Here is a 14,191-nt window from a genome sequence, read left to right as displayed (position 1 = left end):
ACAACGTTGTGTTGGTTTCTGCCGTGCAGCGTGAATCAGCCAGAAGTACACACATGTCTCCTCTCCCTCAAACCTCCCTCCTACCCCTAGCCCCAGCCCACGCTTCTAGGTTGTCACCGGGGGCGGGGTTGAGCTCTTCCCACTGGCTATCTATGGTAATGGATGGTAATACGTATGGTAATGGATGTTTCAGCGCTACTCTCTCAATTTGTGGCACCGCCCCCTTCCCCTGCTGTGTCCACAGTTCTCTACGTGTGTGTGTGCTCAGCTGTGTCCGACGCTTTGCATATACGCCTACATTTTTGCTCCCCTCCTTCCACTGCTGAATGCTGAAGTCCACTGGTACTTCCATTGGTACTACTGGTGCTTCCTGGGCTGACTCTGATTTCCTCACTTCTGGCAGGCCCAACCAGATCCCCCTGGTTGGAGTTCAGGCAACCTTCTCAGTCCTCCCAGGACACACGGACCATGGCTCGATCACAACAAGCCCTGTCCCTCAGGGAGACCATCGCCCTGTAGAAGGCAAGGCTGGGTCTGGGCTCTCTTGGGGCTCTCGGCCTTTCCTAGCTAGAGAGTGTCCAGATAACCATCTGAGGATCATGGGAGACAGCTGAGCCCGGCGCTGGGTGAGAGAACAGACGCCCGGCACTCACTTGTCCAGGTCACTCTGCTGCCGCTCGTAGTATCTCATGACCCGGAGGAGCTGGACATCCTGGCTCAGGAAGCAGGGGGGGATGAGGCCGTGGATCCCAAGCTGCAGCCTCTCTTCAAGTGTAAAGGCCATGCCCTGGGGAGAACAGGAAAGAAACGCATGCACGTAAGTGGGTGTGCAGGAAACCCGGGTCCATCCCCAGACCGGCCACAGGCACTGAGACTCAGCAGCAAGGCCCCGGGCGCAGAGCCCACCGCTGCCTTTTAAGTAGCCAGGCCATCCTGCATCAGTCATCTTGGCTTTTCTGGAGTCTAGCTTCCTCTTAGAAAAACATGGAAAATATGTATATTGCCAGGGTTTTTCAGTTTATACTTCTTTTTAAAAATGTATTTTATTTTTAGAACAGTTTTCTTTTTTTAATATTTATTTATTTTTTGTTGTTCATTTGGCTGCACTGGATCTTAGTTGCAGCGTGTGGGATTCAGTTCCTTGACCAGGGATTGAACCTGGGCCCCCTGCATTGGGAGCATAGAGTCTTTGCCACTGGCTCTACAAGGAAGTCCCCAGAACAGTTTTAGATTTATAGAAAAATTGACAAGATAGTACTGAGTTCCCTTATATCTCCTCATCCAATTTGCCCTATTAGTAATATCTTCCATCCCTTTGGTATATTTGTTAGAATTAATGAATCAACAAGGACACATTATTATTAAATAAAGTCCCTGGTTTATTCAGATTTCCTAGTTGTTTTTTTTCCCCACCTGTTTCTTTTTTCATTGTTCTTTTAGGATCCCATCCAGGATCCCACATTCCATGTAGTCATCAGGTCTCCTAAGGCTCCTCTTGGCTCTGACAATTTCTCAGACCCTCCTTGGTTTTGATGACCTTGGAGTATCTTGAGGAGGACTGGTTGGGTATTTTGTACACTCTCCCTCCACTGGAATTTGTGTCTTGCTTCTTTCATGGCAGAAGTGGGCTAATGGGTTTTGAGGAGGAAGACCACGGAGGTAAAGCGCCATTCTTATCGCTTCAGATCAAGGCACATACAAGCAAAACAACTTATCATTGCTGCTGTTGACCAAGACCACGCGGCTGAAGAAGTGCTTGCCAGGTCCCTCCACTGTGAAGTTACGCCTTTCTTGGACTTCCTCTCCATAGGAAATTCTTCTCTTCTCCCTCACTGCCATTTATTTATATTAGAATGAACTCATGGCTATTTGTTTTATGCTCTGGGTTATAATCCAATACTGTCTTATTTTTTTCGCTCAAACTGTTCCAGCCATCGAAAATTTTAGCTGGCCCTGTATCTCTTGAGGGGCTTCCCAGGTGGCTCTAGTGGTAAAGAACCCACCTGCCAATGCAGGAGACGAGAGAGACAGGAGTTCAGTCTCTGGGTTGGGAAGATCCCCTGGAGGAAGGCATGGCAACCCACTCCAGTATTCTTGCCTGGAGAATCCCACGGACAGAGCTGCCTGGTGAGCTACAGTCCATGGGGTCACAAAGAGTCAGACATGACTGAAGCGACTGAGCATGCATGGTAAGATTGTATTTAGCTTTTTAAGAAACTGCCAAACTGTTTTCTAAAGTGGCTGTAAAACTTTGCACTCCCACCACCAACGAATGAGTTTCTGTTGTTCCACCTCCTCTCCAGCAGTTGGTATTATCAGTTTTGGAAATTTTAGTCTTTGTAATGGATATGTTTGTGTGTCTGTTAGTCGCTCAGTTGTGTCCGACTCTTCGAGACCCCATGGGATGTAACCCACCATATGTGGCGGTATGTTATTATTGCTTGAATTTGTAACTCCCTATTGACATAGGCAATGGCACCCCACTCTAGTACTCTTGCCTGGAAAATCCCATGGATGGAGGAGCCTGGTGGGCTGCAGTCCATGGGGTCGCTAAGAGTCGGACACGACTGAGTGACTTCACTTTCTCTTTTCACTTTCATGCATTGGAGAAGGAAATGGTAACCCACTCCAGTGTTCTTGCCTGGAGGATCCCAGGGACAGGGGAGCCTGGTGGGCTGCCGTCTCTGGGGTTGCACAGAGTTGGACGTGACTGAAGCGACTTAGCAGCAGCAGTAGCATTGGACATAGGATGTTGAACATTTTTTTTCATATGCTCATTTTTCACCTGTACCTCTTCTTAGAGAGGTATTGTTCAAAAATTCTTGCCTTTTTTACTCTTTTTATTTCTTATTGTTTAGTTTTAATAGTTCTTAGATCTGCAGTTTTAATGCAGTCCCTATCAAAATTTGAATGGCCTCTTTTTCAGAAATAGGAAAGTCAATTTTCAAATTCATATGGAATAGCAAGGCACCCTGAGCAACCAAAACCATTTTTAAAAAGAATACTTCAAAACTTAATATAAAGCTACAGTAATCAAAACAGTGTGGTACTGGCATAAGTACATACAGATCAATAGAAAAGAATCAAGAATTCAGAAATAAATCCATACATCTACGAACACTGGTTTTTGACAACGATGCCAATTCCATTTGATGGAGAGAGAATAGTGTCTTCAAGAATGGATGCTGGGACAACTGGATTGCCATGCGCAGAAGAATTCAAGGGGATTCCTACTTCACACCAAAACAAAAATTAATTCAAATGGATCAACAGCCTAAATATAAGAACTAAAATCATAAAGCTCTTACAGAAAACACAGGGGTAAATCTTAATGACCTTGGGTTTGACTATGGATTCTTAGATATGCACCAAAGCAATGGCAATAAAGACAAAATTAGATAAACTGACTCCCTCCATCTAAAAACTTTTGTGCATAAAGGAAAACTGCCAAGGAAGGGAAAAGACAGCCTACAAAATGAGAGAAAATATTTGGAAATCACAGGTCTAATAATGGCTTAATATTCAGAACCTATAATTGCCACAACAGACAACAAAAAGAAAAGCAACCCAAGTGAAAAATGGGCAAATGACTTAGAAATTTCTCCAAGGAAGATATACAAATGGCCAATAGCACATGAAAAAATACACAGCATCATTAATCATGGCTGTTTAGTTGCTAAATCTTGTCCGACTCTTTTGCAACCCCACAAACTGCAGCCTGCCAGGCTCCTCTGTCCATGGGATTTCCCAGGCAAGAATAGTACAGTGGGTTGCCATTTCCTTCTCTAGGGGCTCTTCCCCACCCAGGGAAGGAACCCATGTTTCCTGCATTGGCAAGTGGATTCTTTACCACTGACCCACCTGGAAAGCCTATCATTAGTCATTGTGTGTATATGTTAGTCACTCAGTCGTGGCTGACTCTTTGTGACCCCATGGACTGTAGCCCGCCAGCTTCTTCTGTCCAAGGGATTTTCCAGGCAAGGATACTGGAATGGCTTGCCCTGCCCTCCTCCAGGGGATTCTCTTGACCCAGGGATCGAACCCGGGTCTCCTGCATTGCAGGCGGATGCTTTACTGTCTGAGCTAATAGGGAAGCCCATTAGCCATCAGGGAAAATAAAATCAAAACTGCACTGAGATAACCATTTCACACCCACCAGGGTGGCTGTAATGAAAAAAAAATAAAAGTAAATAACAAGTGTTGGTGACGATGTGGAGAAACGGAAACTCTTGTACATTACTGGTAGGAATGTAAAGTGTTGCAGCCTCTACGGGAAAATGATTTTGAATTTTTTCAAAAAGCTAAGCACAGAATTACCATATGACCCCCAAAATTCCATTCCAGAAACTGAAAGCAAGGACTTAAACAGATGTTCACCACAGTATTATTCACCACAGCCAAAAGGTGGATTCCACCAAAGTGTCCACCAACACATGGATGGATAAACAAAATGTGTACAGTACAATGAAAATTATTCAAACATGAAAAGGAATGAAGTTCTGATACATGCTACTTCATCGGATGAACCTTGAAAACATTATGCTAAATGAAATAAGCCAGATACAAGAGGACAAATATTATATGATTCCACTTACAGGAAATATCTAGAATAGACAAATTCATCACGACAGAAAGTAGATTAGAGATTACTAATGGCTGGGTGGTGGGGAAGCCATGGGTGAGTTGTTACTTAATGGTAACAGAGTTTCTACTTAGGGCAATGAAAAAGTTTTGGAAATGGATGGTAATGATGGTTGCACAAGATTATGAATGTACTTACTGCCAATTAACTGTACACTTAAAAATGGTTTCACCAAATTTTGTTTTATATATATAAACTTGACCACACCTTAAAAAGTTAAAACTAGATTATCTCCAAAAATCACTGAGCTGTATCCTTAAAATGAATGAATTGTATGGTATGTGAATTGTAACTCAATAAAGCTGTTTTAAAAGAATTCTTTGCATATCTTGGATACAAGTCTTGCATCAGACGTGTGTTTTGTAAATATTTCTTCCAGTCTGTGGCCTGTCTTTTCATCATCTGACCAGTGTCTTTCACAGAATGGCCCTTTCTGGTTTGGGCACCGGCAGGGAGACACGGGGGATAAGTAAGACGTCATGGAATCTGCTCCCTGGCCCAGTTAAACCCTCTGGAGATGGTGTCTGCTGGCAGAAGTTGCAAGAACTTTCTCGCAAGGGATACTGGGGGACATGAGCACTCCAACTGCCCTGCCTTTATCCTGAAGTGATGAAGAGCAACACCCTGTGAAAAAAAAAAAAAAGACACCTCTTCCATGTAGGACTCCGGGTGGCTCTGCTGAATGAGGGCTGCCCTAGAACTGCCTAGAAACCAGTGTAGGCTCCCTCAGCCTTCTTACGCTGGCAGTGGCCGAAGTGGTGAGCCCCAGAGTGGCTCCATGGGTGGCAGACATTAGCAAGGAAGGGACCAGACTCTCAAAGGTGGGGGATTGTGTAGGGGACTGAGAACAGTCCTTAATTAACTAATTCAGTAATTAATACTGCTCTGACGACTCCCCCTGTAGTCCAGGCTGATGATACCTGGGGCCACGAGGGTTAAGCCCTCTCCTCATAATGAGCCTCAGGTAACGAAGATTCCTTGTAGAAGCAAAGGTTGTGTAGGTGATAAGTAAAAACTGACGCTTATGGCTGTCTAGCGTCCCCAGATTTCCTTGCAGAGGAGCTTGAATGGGTAGGAAGCACCAAGTCTTCTCATTCTTCCACCAGCTGGAAAATACCTCATCTACAATGAGTACAAGTGCTTCTTCTTGTTTAGCCATGAAGTTGTGTCTGACTCTTTTGTGACCCCACGGACTGTAGCCCGCCAGGCTCCTCTGTCCGTGGGATTTCCCAGGCAAGAATACTGGAGTGGGTTGCCGTTTCCTTCTCCAGGGGGTTTCCTGATTCAGGGGTCGAACATAGGTCTCCTGCATTGGCAGGCAGGTTCTTTACCACCGAGCCTTTACAGGGAATTTAACAATGACAGGGCGATTCAAGTCCATATACTGATCATCCCACCTAGCTGATGCTATCATCAGTTCTAAGAAAAGGACTAATAAATACCCAACCTCACTCCATCCTTAACAATCACCTTGTGAGGAGGTTTTTGTACCCTCTACTGTACAGAGGACACAATTGAGCACAAGACGTTAATTGATGCTCCTGAAATTGCACAGCTATCGACCCATATTTTATCGTTTCTTAAACCAGGATGCATCTTACAACCATTCGGTGTGATAACTTTTTTCCTGATGATTTCTTTGACTAGAGGTAAGTGACAGAACCAAGAGTTGATCACAGGCTGCATTTTTTTGAAAAAATTGGGGTGTAGTTACTTTACAATGTTGTGTTAGCTTTAGCTGTACAATGAAGTGAATCAGCTATATGCGTACATACATCTCCTCCCTCTTGGATGGCTCTCCTGCCCCCGCACCATCCCACCCCTCTAGGTCACCACGGAACACCAAGCTGAGCTCCCTGTGCTGTACATCAGCTTCCCACTAGCCATCGGTCTCACACACGGCAATGCACACACATCAGTTCCAGTCTCCCAGCTCATCCCCTCCTCGTGTCCACATGTCTGTTTCTTCCTTCTGCGTCTCTATTCAGGAGCGGCTGCAGCTTTGCCACTTATATAGTGTTCGCCCTGCCAGGACCTTGGTGAGATGGACCTCAGAAAATGTGAGTTGGGATGGTGCGGGTGAAGGAAGGGTGGGAAAAAAAGAGAAATAGAGGGGAAAAGTAAATAAAAGTTAGACTCCTTGGCTATTCCCAATTCCTCTTTCTTTTTGTTTTGTAACTTGGGAATCTCTGAAACTACGAGTTCTGGGCTGTGGTTATGTTTTTATAAAGGAGCAATGATGACTCAGCTTATAAAAATCCTGAGGAATCATTCCTCCTCTCAGAAGAACTGCTGGAACTGTAAGAAAAGCCTATCTTAGGAGAGGCTCAGCTCTGAAAATATGACTCATGGCACTTTGCAAAGCACTCTGGGCACATAAAATTCCCACTGTTTTCTTCATCAAAGCCCAAAGTCACCAGTTCACAAATTCCCTGTGCTGGCCATCACCTCTGCAAGTTTGGTATGACACCGAGGTCCCTGATCCTTTTGCAGGAAACATCTTGTACTTTCACTAAATGCTATTAGGCAGGTGAGTCTTCACTGGTTTAGTAAAGACTGGAATTGTCTTTCCTTAGACCCAGGATCCCAGGCAGGCCAGGACATTTAATTATGACATCATCTTTGTTAATGACCACTTGGCTTTTAATAATAGCTCGAGTCTCTCTACAGGCTATTTCTCTTGGCTGACTGCCACCAACTTCTTTGGTATTTCAGGAAAAAGTATGACTGTTTAGCAACTGGTAATTTCAGAGATTAAAAAAAAAAAAAACCTTCTATAAGCTTCTTTTCACCCTGAAACGAATGTTAAGGCAACCTCAGATTTACAAGTTTGCAGAGAATAAATGCAGGTACTTTAGCTTTACTGTGGCTTCCAAAATAGGATGGGCACAAAATGACCCATTAGGGTGTAAGGGAAAAGTATTAGAGCTCTACAAGAGAAAGTATTCAGGCTCTTGGCCTGGATAATTTCCATAAGGGATACCAGGAGTCCTAAGGTAGGAGTAAGGTTTGTACAACATGGAGAAGTTGATAGTGGTGGAGGTGGGGGCTAGGGGGTAGTCCTTAATCCTTCTTATTTCACTGAGAATTTATGGTTTCTGTATGCCTAGTTAAATAAAGTATTGGCTCATATTATCCAGTTTTTGTTGTTGTTGTTAAAGATTATTTTATTTGATTTTTTTTGCCACACTGGGTCTTCACTCCTGCATGCAGACTTTCTCCAGTTGCCCTGAGCAGCCTTTCTCCACTTGCGCTGAGCAGGACTTTCTCTGCTTGCGGTCCTTGGGCTTCTCACTGTGGTGGCTTCTCTTGTGGCTCCAGGTGCACAGGCTTCAGGAGTCACAGCATGTGGGCTTGGCTTTGGGGCTTAGTTGCTTGCGGCATGTGGGATCTTCCTGGACCAGGGATTTAACTGGTGTCCTTTGCATTGCAAGACAGACTCTTAACCACTGGACCACCAGGGAAGTTTTATCATCAAGTTTTAACAAAGTCTTCAAAATAGGACAAGTGGGTTTTGAAAAATGGCTGATTCTCTTAGCAGAAAGCGACCTTGGGGTGTTTAGCTACGACACTCCGGTAGGAATCTACCAGTTGTGACTTTTTTGAAATATTTAGATTGCTACAGAGCCACTTCTCTGACTACTTCCCCCAGCCAGGTGCCCCTCCCAACCTGCTCTGGCTTCTCCCAGGAAACCTTTGGAACCTCCCCAAGATCAACAAACAATGGGTTAACGTTTGGCAGAGTGGGTGGCTTCAGCATCCTGCTCTAGCAGGAAAGGTCTTGGACTGTTTTGATTGGTCAGTGCCTACGCTGTGGCAGGGTTAAGCTTTCAACCATCACTCCTGACCTTACCTATCTTATCATCTTCCCTGAATGAGCATCTCTGGCCCAGCTGCTGAATTCCACCTGTAGGCTCAACCCAGGACAAAACTTATTGGCATCAGAGACTGGCACCGGAGATAAGACATTTAAATAGATTCCCGCATCAAATACCCTGGAGAAGGGAATGGCACCCCACTCCAGTAATTTTGCCTGGAAAATCCCATGGACAGAGGAGCCTGGTGGGCTCCATGATCACAAGAGTCGGACATGACTTAGCAACTGAGCATGCACACCATAAAGTGGCTTGAAGGCAGTGAGCCTGTCAGGCCGGGCCCCGCCCCAGCCTCCTGCTGTCCTGAGACCCAGGCTTCCCAGTGCCCAGCTCCTCAAAAACTAAGCTTTCCCGACAGGAGGGCTCTCTGCCCCTCTTGGCAATCTGCCTGTTTCCTCCGGCTCCCGAGTCCTGCTGTGCATTTGACACTCTCTTTTCATTCATTGTTCAAACATTTATGAGTTCCTAGTTTGTGCCAAGGTGTACCCCGTTAGGCAGCCTGAAAAGAAATGCACTTCTGGGTCAACCAGCAAAGACATGTGGATTAACGTGTACAGGTGATCCAGAGCCTCTGCCTCGCACAGGACACCTCTCCAACCTAAGAAATGGGATGTGGGCCGTGTCACGTGTGGTGGGATTCACTGAAATACCGGTGTGAAGTGCTCAGCACGGGTACTGGCACACAGGAAGGGCTCAGGACCCCTGCCCAGTGTGCTCTGAAGCGTTCCTTTCCCATCTTCCAATTCCCAGCCGAGGCCACCTCCTCCAGGAGATCTTCCCTGATACCCTACCTCATTCAGCTCTCCCCTCTCTCTTAGAGTCGGTGCCATACACTTTAGCACATGAAGGGCATTTCCTGCTTGGTTCCTCAAGCATCAGTTAATTAACAAATGTGGGGTAGTGCGAACTAGACACGTGGAAGCAGCTAATACAGGCTGAAGCACAAAAATATCATCACCAATAACAACAAGAGGAACCACGGGGTTAGGTCAGGCACTGAGACAGGCGCTTTGTACCGATCGTCTCATTTAATCCCCACCGCAACCCTGAGTTAACAATCCTGTGATGTTACCTCCATTTTGTAGACTAGAAAACGGAGGCTAGAAAGGTAGTTAGGGAAGGTCACACAGCAGGTGGATGGAAGAACCAGGAGCGGAACCCAGATCCATGTGCTTCCAAAGTTCACACTCTTTGCTCTGAACTGCTCCTGAGAGTGGCCAGGTTAAACAGTTTGTTGACTGCGTTGAGCTTCCCTGGTGGCTCAGACGGTAAAGAATCTGCCTGCAATGTGGGAGACCTGGGTTCAGTCCCTGGGTTGGGAAGATTCCCTGGAGAAGGGAATGGCTAGCCACTCTAGCATTCTTGCCTAGAAAATTCTACGAGAGGAGACTGGCAGGCTACAGTCCACGGGGTTGCAAAGAGGTGGACACGACTGTGCGACCAACACTTTTGACTCAGTTGACTTTGATTGATTGGAGATGGAATTATTCTGCTTCTCCAAATACAGCCAGTTACCTTAGTGGTTCAGCCGCTGCTCCTCTGTGTTAGCACCCTGGCCCATCAGCCTATGAGAAAAGCAGGCGTGCTTGTGCCTCTGCGATTATGTGCTTGGCCCATGACATACACGTAGCCAGTTTCCTTGGAGCAGTGTCGCTGCTGGGAGGAAGGATTAGCAGACACACGGGTAACGGCAAAGGTTTCTGTTCCACCACCATTATGTCATGCTTTGGGCTGAAGGCTTATGCTGTGGCCCGGTTCCTCCACCAATCAGCTGCAACAGCAGAGAGGAGCCACGGCTGGGGGCAATCAGCTGCGAAACTGTACAATTAAAGCTGATTAGCTGTTAGGGGACTGGAAGGTATTTCCTCCTGCTCTTGCATGATTTTTCAAGACTCTGTTTGCTTGGGTGAGGGTGACGTGGATTCCCACTGGCGATAGGAAGTGAGATTACTGTGGCTGCTGCTCTCTGACTGAACTCCAGGTTTATGAAGGCCCCTGGGCATTCCGTTGAGATGGATATTTGGGGGGGCTTCAGAAGCACAAGCATCGGGAAGTCTTAGCAGACACAGACCTGAGAATGGCCTTCCTCCCAGACACACTTCTGCGAACAGGGGCAAAATCACAGATCCAGAAACACATTATGAATGCCCAGAAAGAGAGTGGAAGATACATTGCTCCTGAGCGCTGAGAATGAACCCTAAACAAGTTTTGGGCTCAAAGACTGGGCTTTGGTGCTGCAGGCTGCAAGGGTACAGAGGCTGCCTGGCTACAAGGTGCACACAGAGGCATGTCTTGTTCTGAGGGACCTACAGCTCCAACTCCCTTCTGTGGGACGATGGCCAGGACAGGGAGGTGCTGCCCTCACACAGCCTGTGTTGACGGGGGGACCGAAAGACCAAAGCGCTAAGGCCCTCCACTCTCCAGCTGTGTGATTCTGGGGGCAGTGACCTCATCTCTCTGAATTTGCTGACACAACTGAACGGTTGTGCCGATCGAGGAAGAACACTGATGCTGGGATCTCTTTGTAAATTCAAAGATGTGGCAGGATCTAGGATTTGTGTCCTACCTGAACAAGGGAACAGAGGTGGATAGCGGGAAGGCTTATGAATCATTCTGTTGGCAAAATTCCCTGTGGCGTTTGAATGCTTCATGGCTCTCTCTTCCCAAGAGGCTATTATTTAAAATTTAAATATTATTGCTCTTGGCACCCCGTTGGCCCTCTAACTCAGCTAACCCTCAACAGAGGATTGGCACAGGAAGGTGATGGGCAGGGGAGCCACTGAGGACCAGGGAGTACCACTTCCTTCCTCCAGTAACACAGTGGCTCCTTGACCCGCCCAACCTGGGAAGACTGGGTCATGATGTGAACTATGACCTAGGGAATAAAACACACACTGAATAGCCATTGTACCAATACATGCATGCCTGGTGCACGCCGACACTCGGGTGGGGATGCCAGAGCCGGACGTGAGAGCGAGCAAGGACAAGCTCAACTTACAGGGCAGCTGTCCAGCAGATGACTGTTAACCCGTTCCGCCCGGGGGTTAACTGAACCCTCCTCCTCCTGCTCCCAGGCCTTGAGCTCAGCTCTGCACCCCACCAGGTGGAGCAGGAGATCACTTCGTCCTGGAGACAGATGACCGATGTGCACCCAGGCATCAGGGTACTCCGTCTCCTCTGTGGTGACGGTGGAAGACAGGAATTGTAGGTCCACAGTCACTTTGGACTGACTTTATAACAACTGTTTATAGTGATGGCTTCCTTAGGTTGTATGAAGTGATTGCATTTCCTTTGTTATATTTGACAGTCACAAAATCCCAAAAGAATATCCTGATGATAGCGGTTCCCGAATTTTGCTACCTAGCAGAACCACTAATGCATGCCTGCTAAGTCGCTTCAGTTGTCTCTGACTCTTTGTGACCCCGTGGACTGTAGCCCTCCAGGCTCCCCTGTCCATAGGACTCTCCAGGCAAGAAGACTGGAGTGGCTTGCCATGCCCTCCTCTGGGGGGATCTTCCTGACCCAGGGATCGAACCTGCATCTCTTATGCCTTCTACGCTGGCAGGCGGGTTCTTTACAACTAGGGCCATCTGGGAAGCCCCAGAACCACTAAAGGGCTATTAAATGCCCAGGTCACACCCCATATCCATTAAGTCATAATTCTGGGAATGGGAAGTCTGTATGAAGAGTTTTTAAAGGTCCACAGGTGAGTCCAAGGTACAGCAATAGGGAACCACCACCCTAGACGTAGGCTACAAAAGTGCTTTGTTCATTTTGTAGACAGTAACTTGGAGGCTAACAGAGTTTAATAATTTACCTAAATTTAAGACCCTAACAGCACCTTGGGATAGGACTTGAACCTTGAATTCCACTCCAAATTGTTGTCAATTCATTTACATAATCATTCATTTAACAAGCATGTTTGGAGGACCAGCCACGTAGAAGGCACCAGACATACTAGAGACCAAATAAACACGGCCCCTGCTGGCAAGGAGTTTCAGTGTAGTCATCGTTCTAGCCAAACCAGTGCACTCTGCTCCCCTTGATACTTTGGAATCAATTCAGAAGTAAGCAGACTAGTTCAGTGCCTGGCAGGCTGTGGTGCTCAGCAAAATAGTGCTAATGGTATTTCTGTTGGAGTTCTGGCCTGTAGTGTGAAGATGACCCATAACAGGCCATGGAGGAGGCAGATGAGGTTTTGAAGGCACCAGTCCTCAATTCAAATCATGACTCTTCCTTCACCAGCTGTGTGATCCTCAGTAATATTCTTAACGTCTCTGAGCCTCAATTTACTCATCTATAGAATGAAGACAGTAATTTGTTGTTCCTGTTATTGTTCAGTCACTCAGTCGTGTCCGACTCTTTGTGACCCCACGGACTGCAGCACGCCAGGCTTCCCTGTCCTTCACCATCATCTGGAGTTTGTCCAAATTCATGTCCATTGAGTCAGTGATGTTATCCTACCATCTCATCCTCTGTCACCCTTTTCTCCTCCTGCCCTCAATCTTTCCCAGCATCAGGGTCTTTTCCAAAGAGTCAGCTCTTCACACCAGGTGGCCAAAGTATTGGGAGTTTCAGCTTTAACTGCTTCCTTCCAGGGAATCTTCAGGGTTGATTTCCCTTAGGATTGACTGGTTGGATCTCCTTGCTGTCCAAGGGAATCTCAAGAGTTTCTCCAGCACCACAGTTTTCGAAAGCATCAATTCTTTGGTGTTCAGCCTTCTTTATGGTTCAACTCTCACACCTGTACTCTCTCACACCTGTACACGACTACTTGACCCTGACCATAGCCTTGACCTTGTCAAACAAAGTATCACCTTTGTCAGTAAAATGATATCTTTGCTTTTGAAAATACTGTTTAGGTTTGTCATAGCTTTTCTTCCAAGGAGCAAGCATCTTTTAATTTCATGGCTGCAGTCACCATCTGCAATGATTTTAGAGCCCAAGAAAATAGTCTGTCACTATTTTCATTTTTTCCCCATCTATTTGCCATGAAGTGATGGGACTGGATGCCATGATCTTAGTTTTCTGAATATTGAGCTCTAAGCCAACTTTTTCACTCTCCTCTTTCACTTTCATCAAGAGGCTCTTTAGTTCCTCTTCACTTTCTGCCATAAGGGTGTGTTTCATCTGCATATCTGAGGTTATTGATATTTCTCCCGGCAATCTTGATTCCAGCTTGTGCTTCCTCCAGCCCAGAGTTTCTCATGATGTACTCTGCATATAAGTTAAATAAGCAGGGTGACAATATACAGCCTTGACGTACTCCTTTCCCAATTTTGAAGCAGTCTCTTGTTCCATGCCTGGTTCTAACTGTTGCTTCTTGACCTGCATACAGGTTTCTCAGGAGGCAGGTAAGGTGTTCTGGCATTCCCATCTCTTGAAGAATTTTCCAGTTTGTTATGATCCACACAAAGGTTTTAGCATAGACAATGAAGCAGAAGTAGATGTTTTTCTGGAATACCATTGCTTTTTCAATAATTCAATGGATGTTGGCAATTTGATCTCTGGTTCTTCTGCCTTTTCTGAACCCAGCTTGTACATCTGGAAGTTCAGTTCACGTACTGTTGAAGCCTAGCTTGAAGGGTTTTGAGCATTATTTTGCTAGCATGTGAAATGAGTGCATTTGTGAAGTATTTTGAACATTCTTTGGCACTGCCCTTCTTTGGGATTG

General features: G+C 46.2%; 1 protein-coding gene across 4 annotated transcripts in view; it reads right to left on the bottom strand.

Annotated features, from left to right (window-relative positions):
* The window catches only part of ME3 (malic enzyme 3), a 221,800-nt gene that overhangs the window by 117,594 nt on the left and 90,015 nt on the right, over positions 1–14,191 (bottom strand). For 3 of the 4 annotated variants that reach the window (XM_040255504.1, XM_040255501.1, XM_040255503.1), the window contains exon 3: positions 654–787. In XM_040255504.1, coding sequence (XP_040111438.1) covers positions 654–787 — 134 coding nt within the window. Of the gene's footprint in view, positions 1–653; positions 788–6,677; positions 6,684–14,191 lie in introns of those variants that run through there. The other variant, XM_040255505.1, reaches the window with a different exon arrangement.

The sequence above is a fragment of the Oryx dammah genome, unplaced genomic scaffold (genome assembly GCF_014754425.2).
Source record: "Oryx dammah isolate SB20612 unplaced genomic scaffold, SCBI_Odam_1.1 HiC_scaffold_15, whole genome shotgun sequence".
Classification (NCBI taxonomy): Eukaryota; Metazoa; Chordata; class Mammalia; order Artiodactyla; family Bovidae; genus Oryx; species Oryx dammah.
This window is presented reverse-complemented; position numbering and strand designations above follow the sequence as displayed.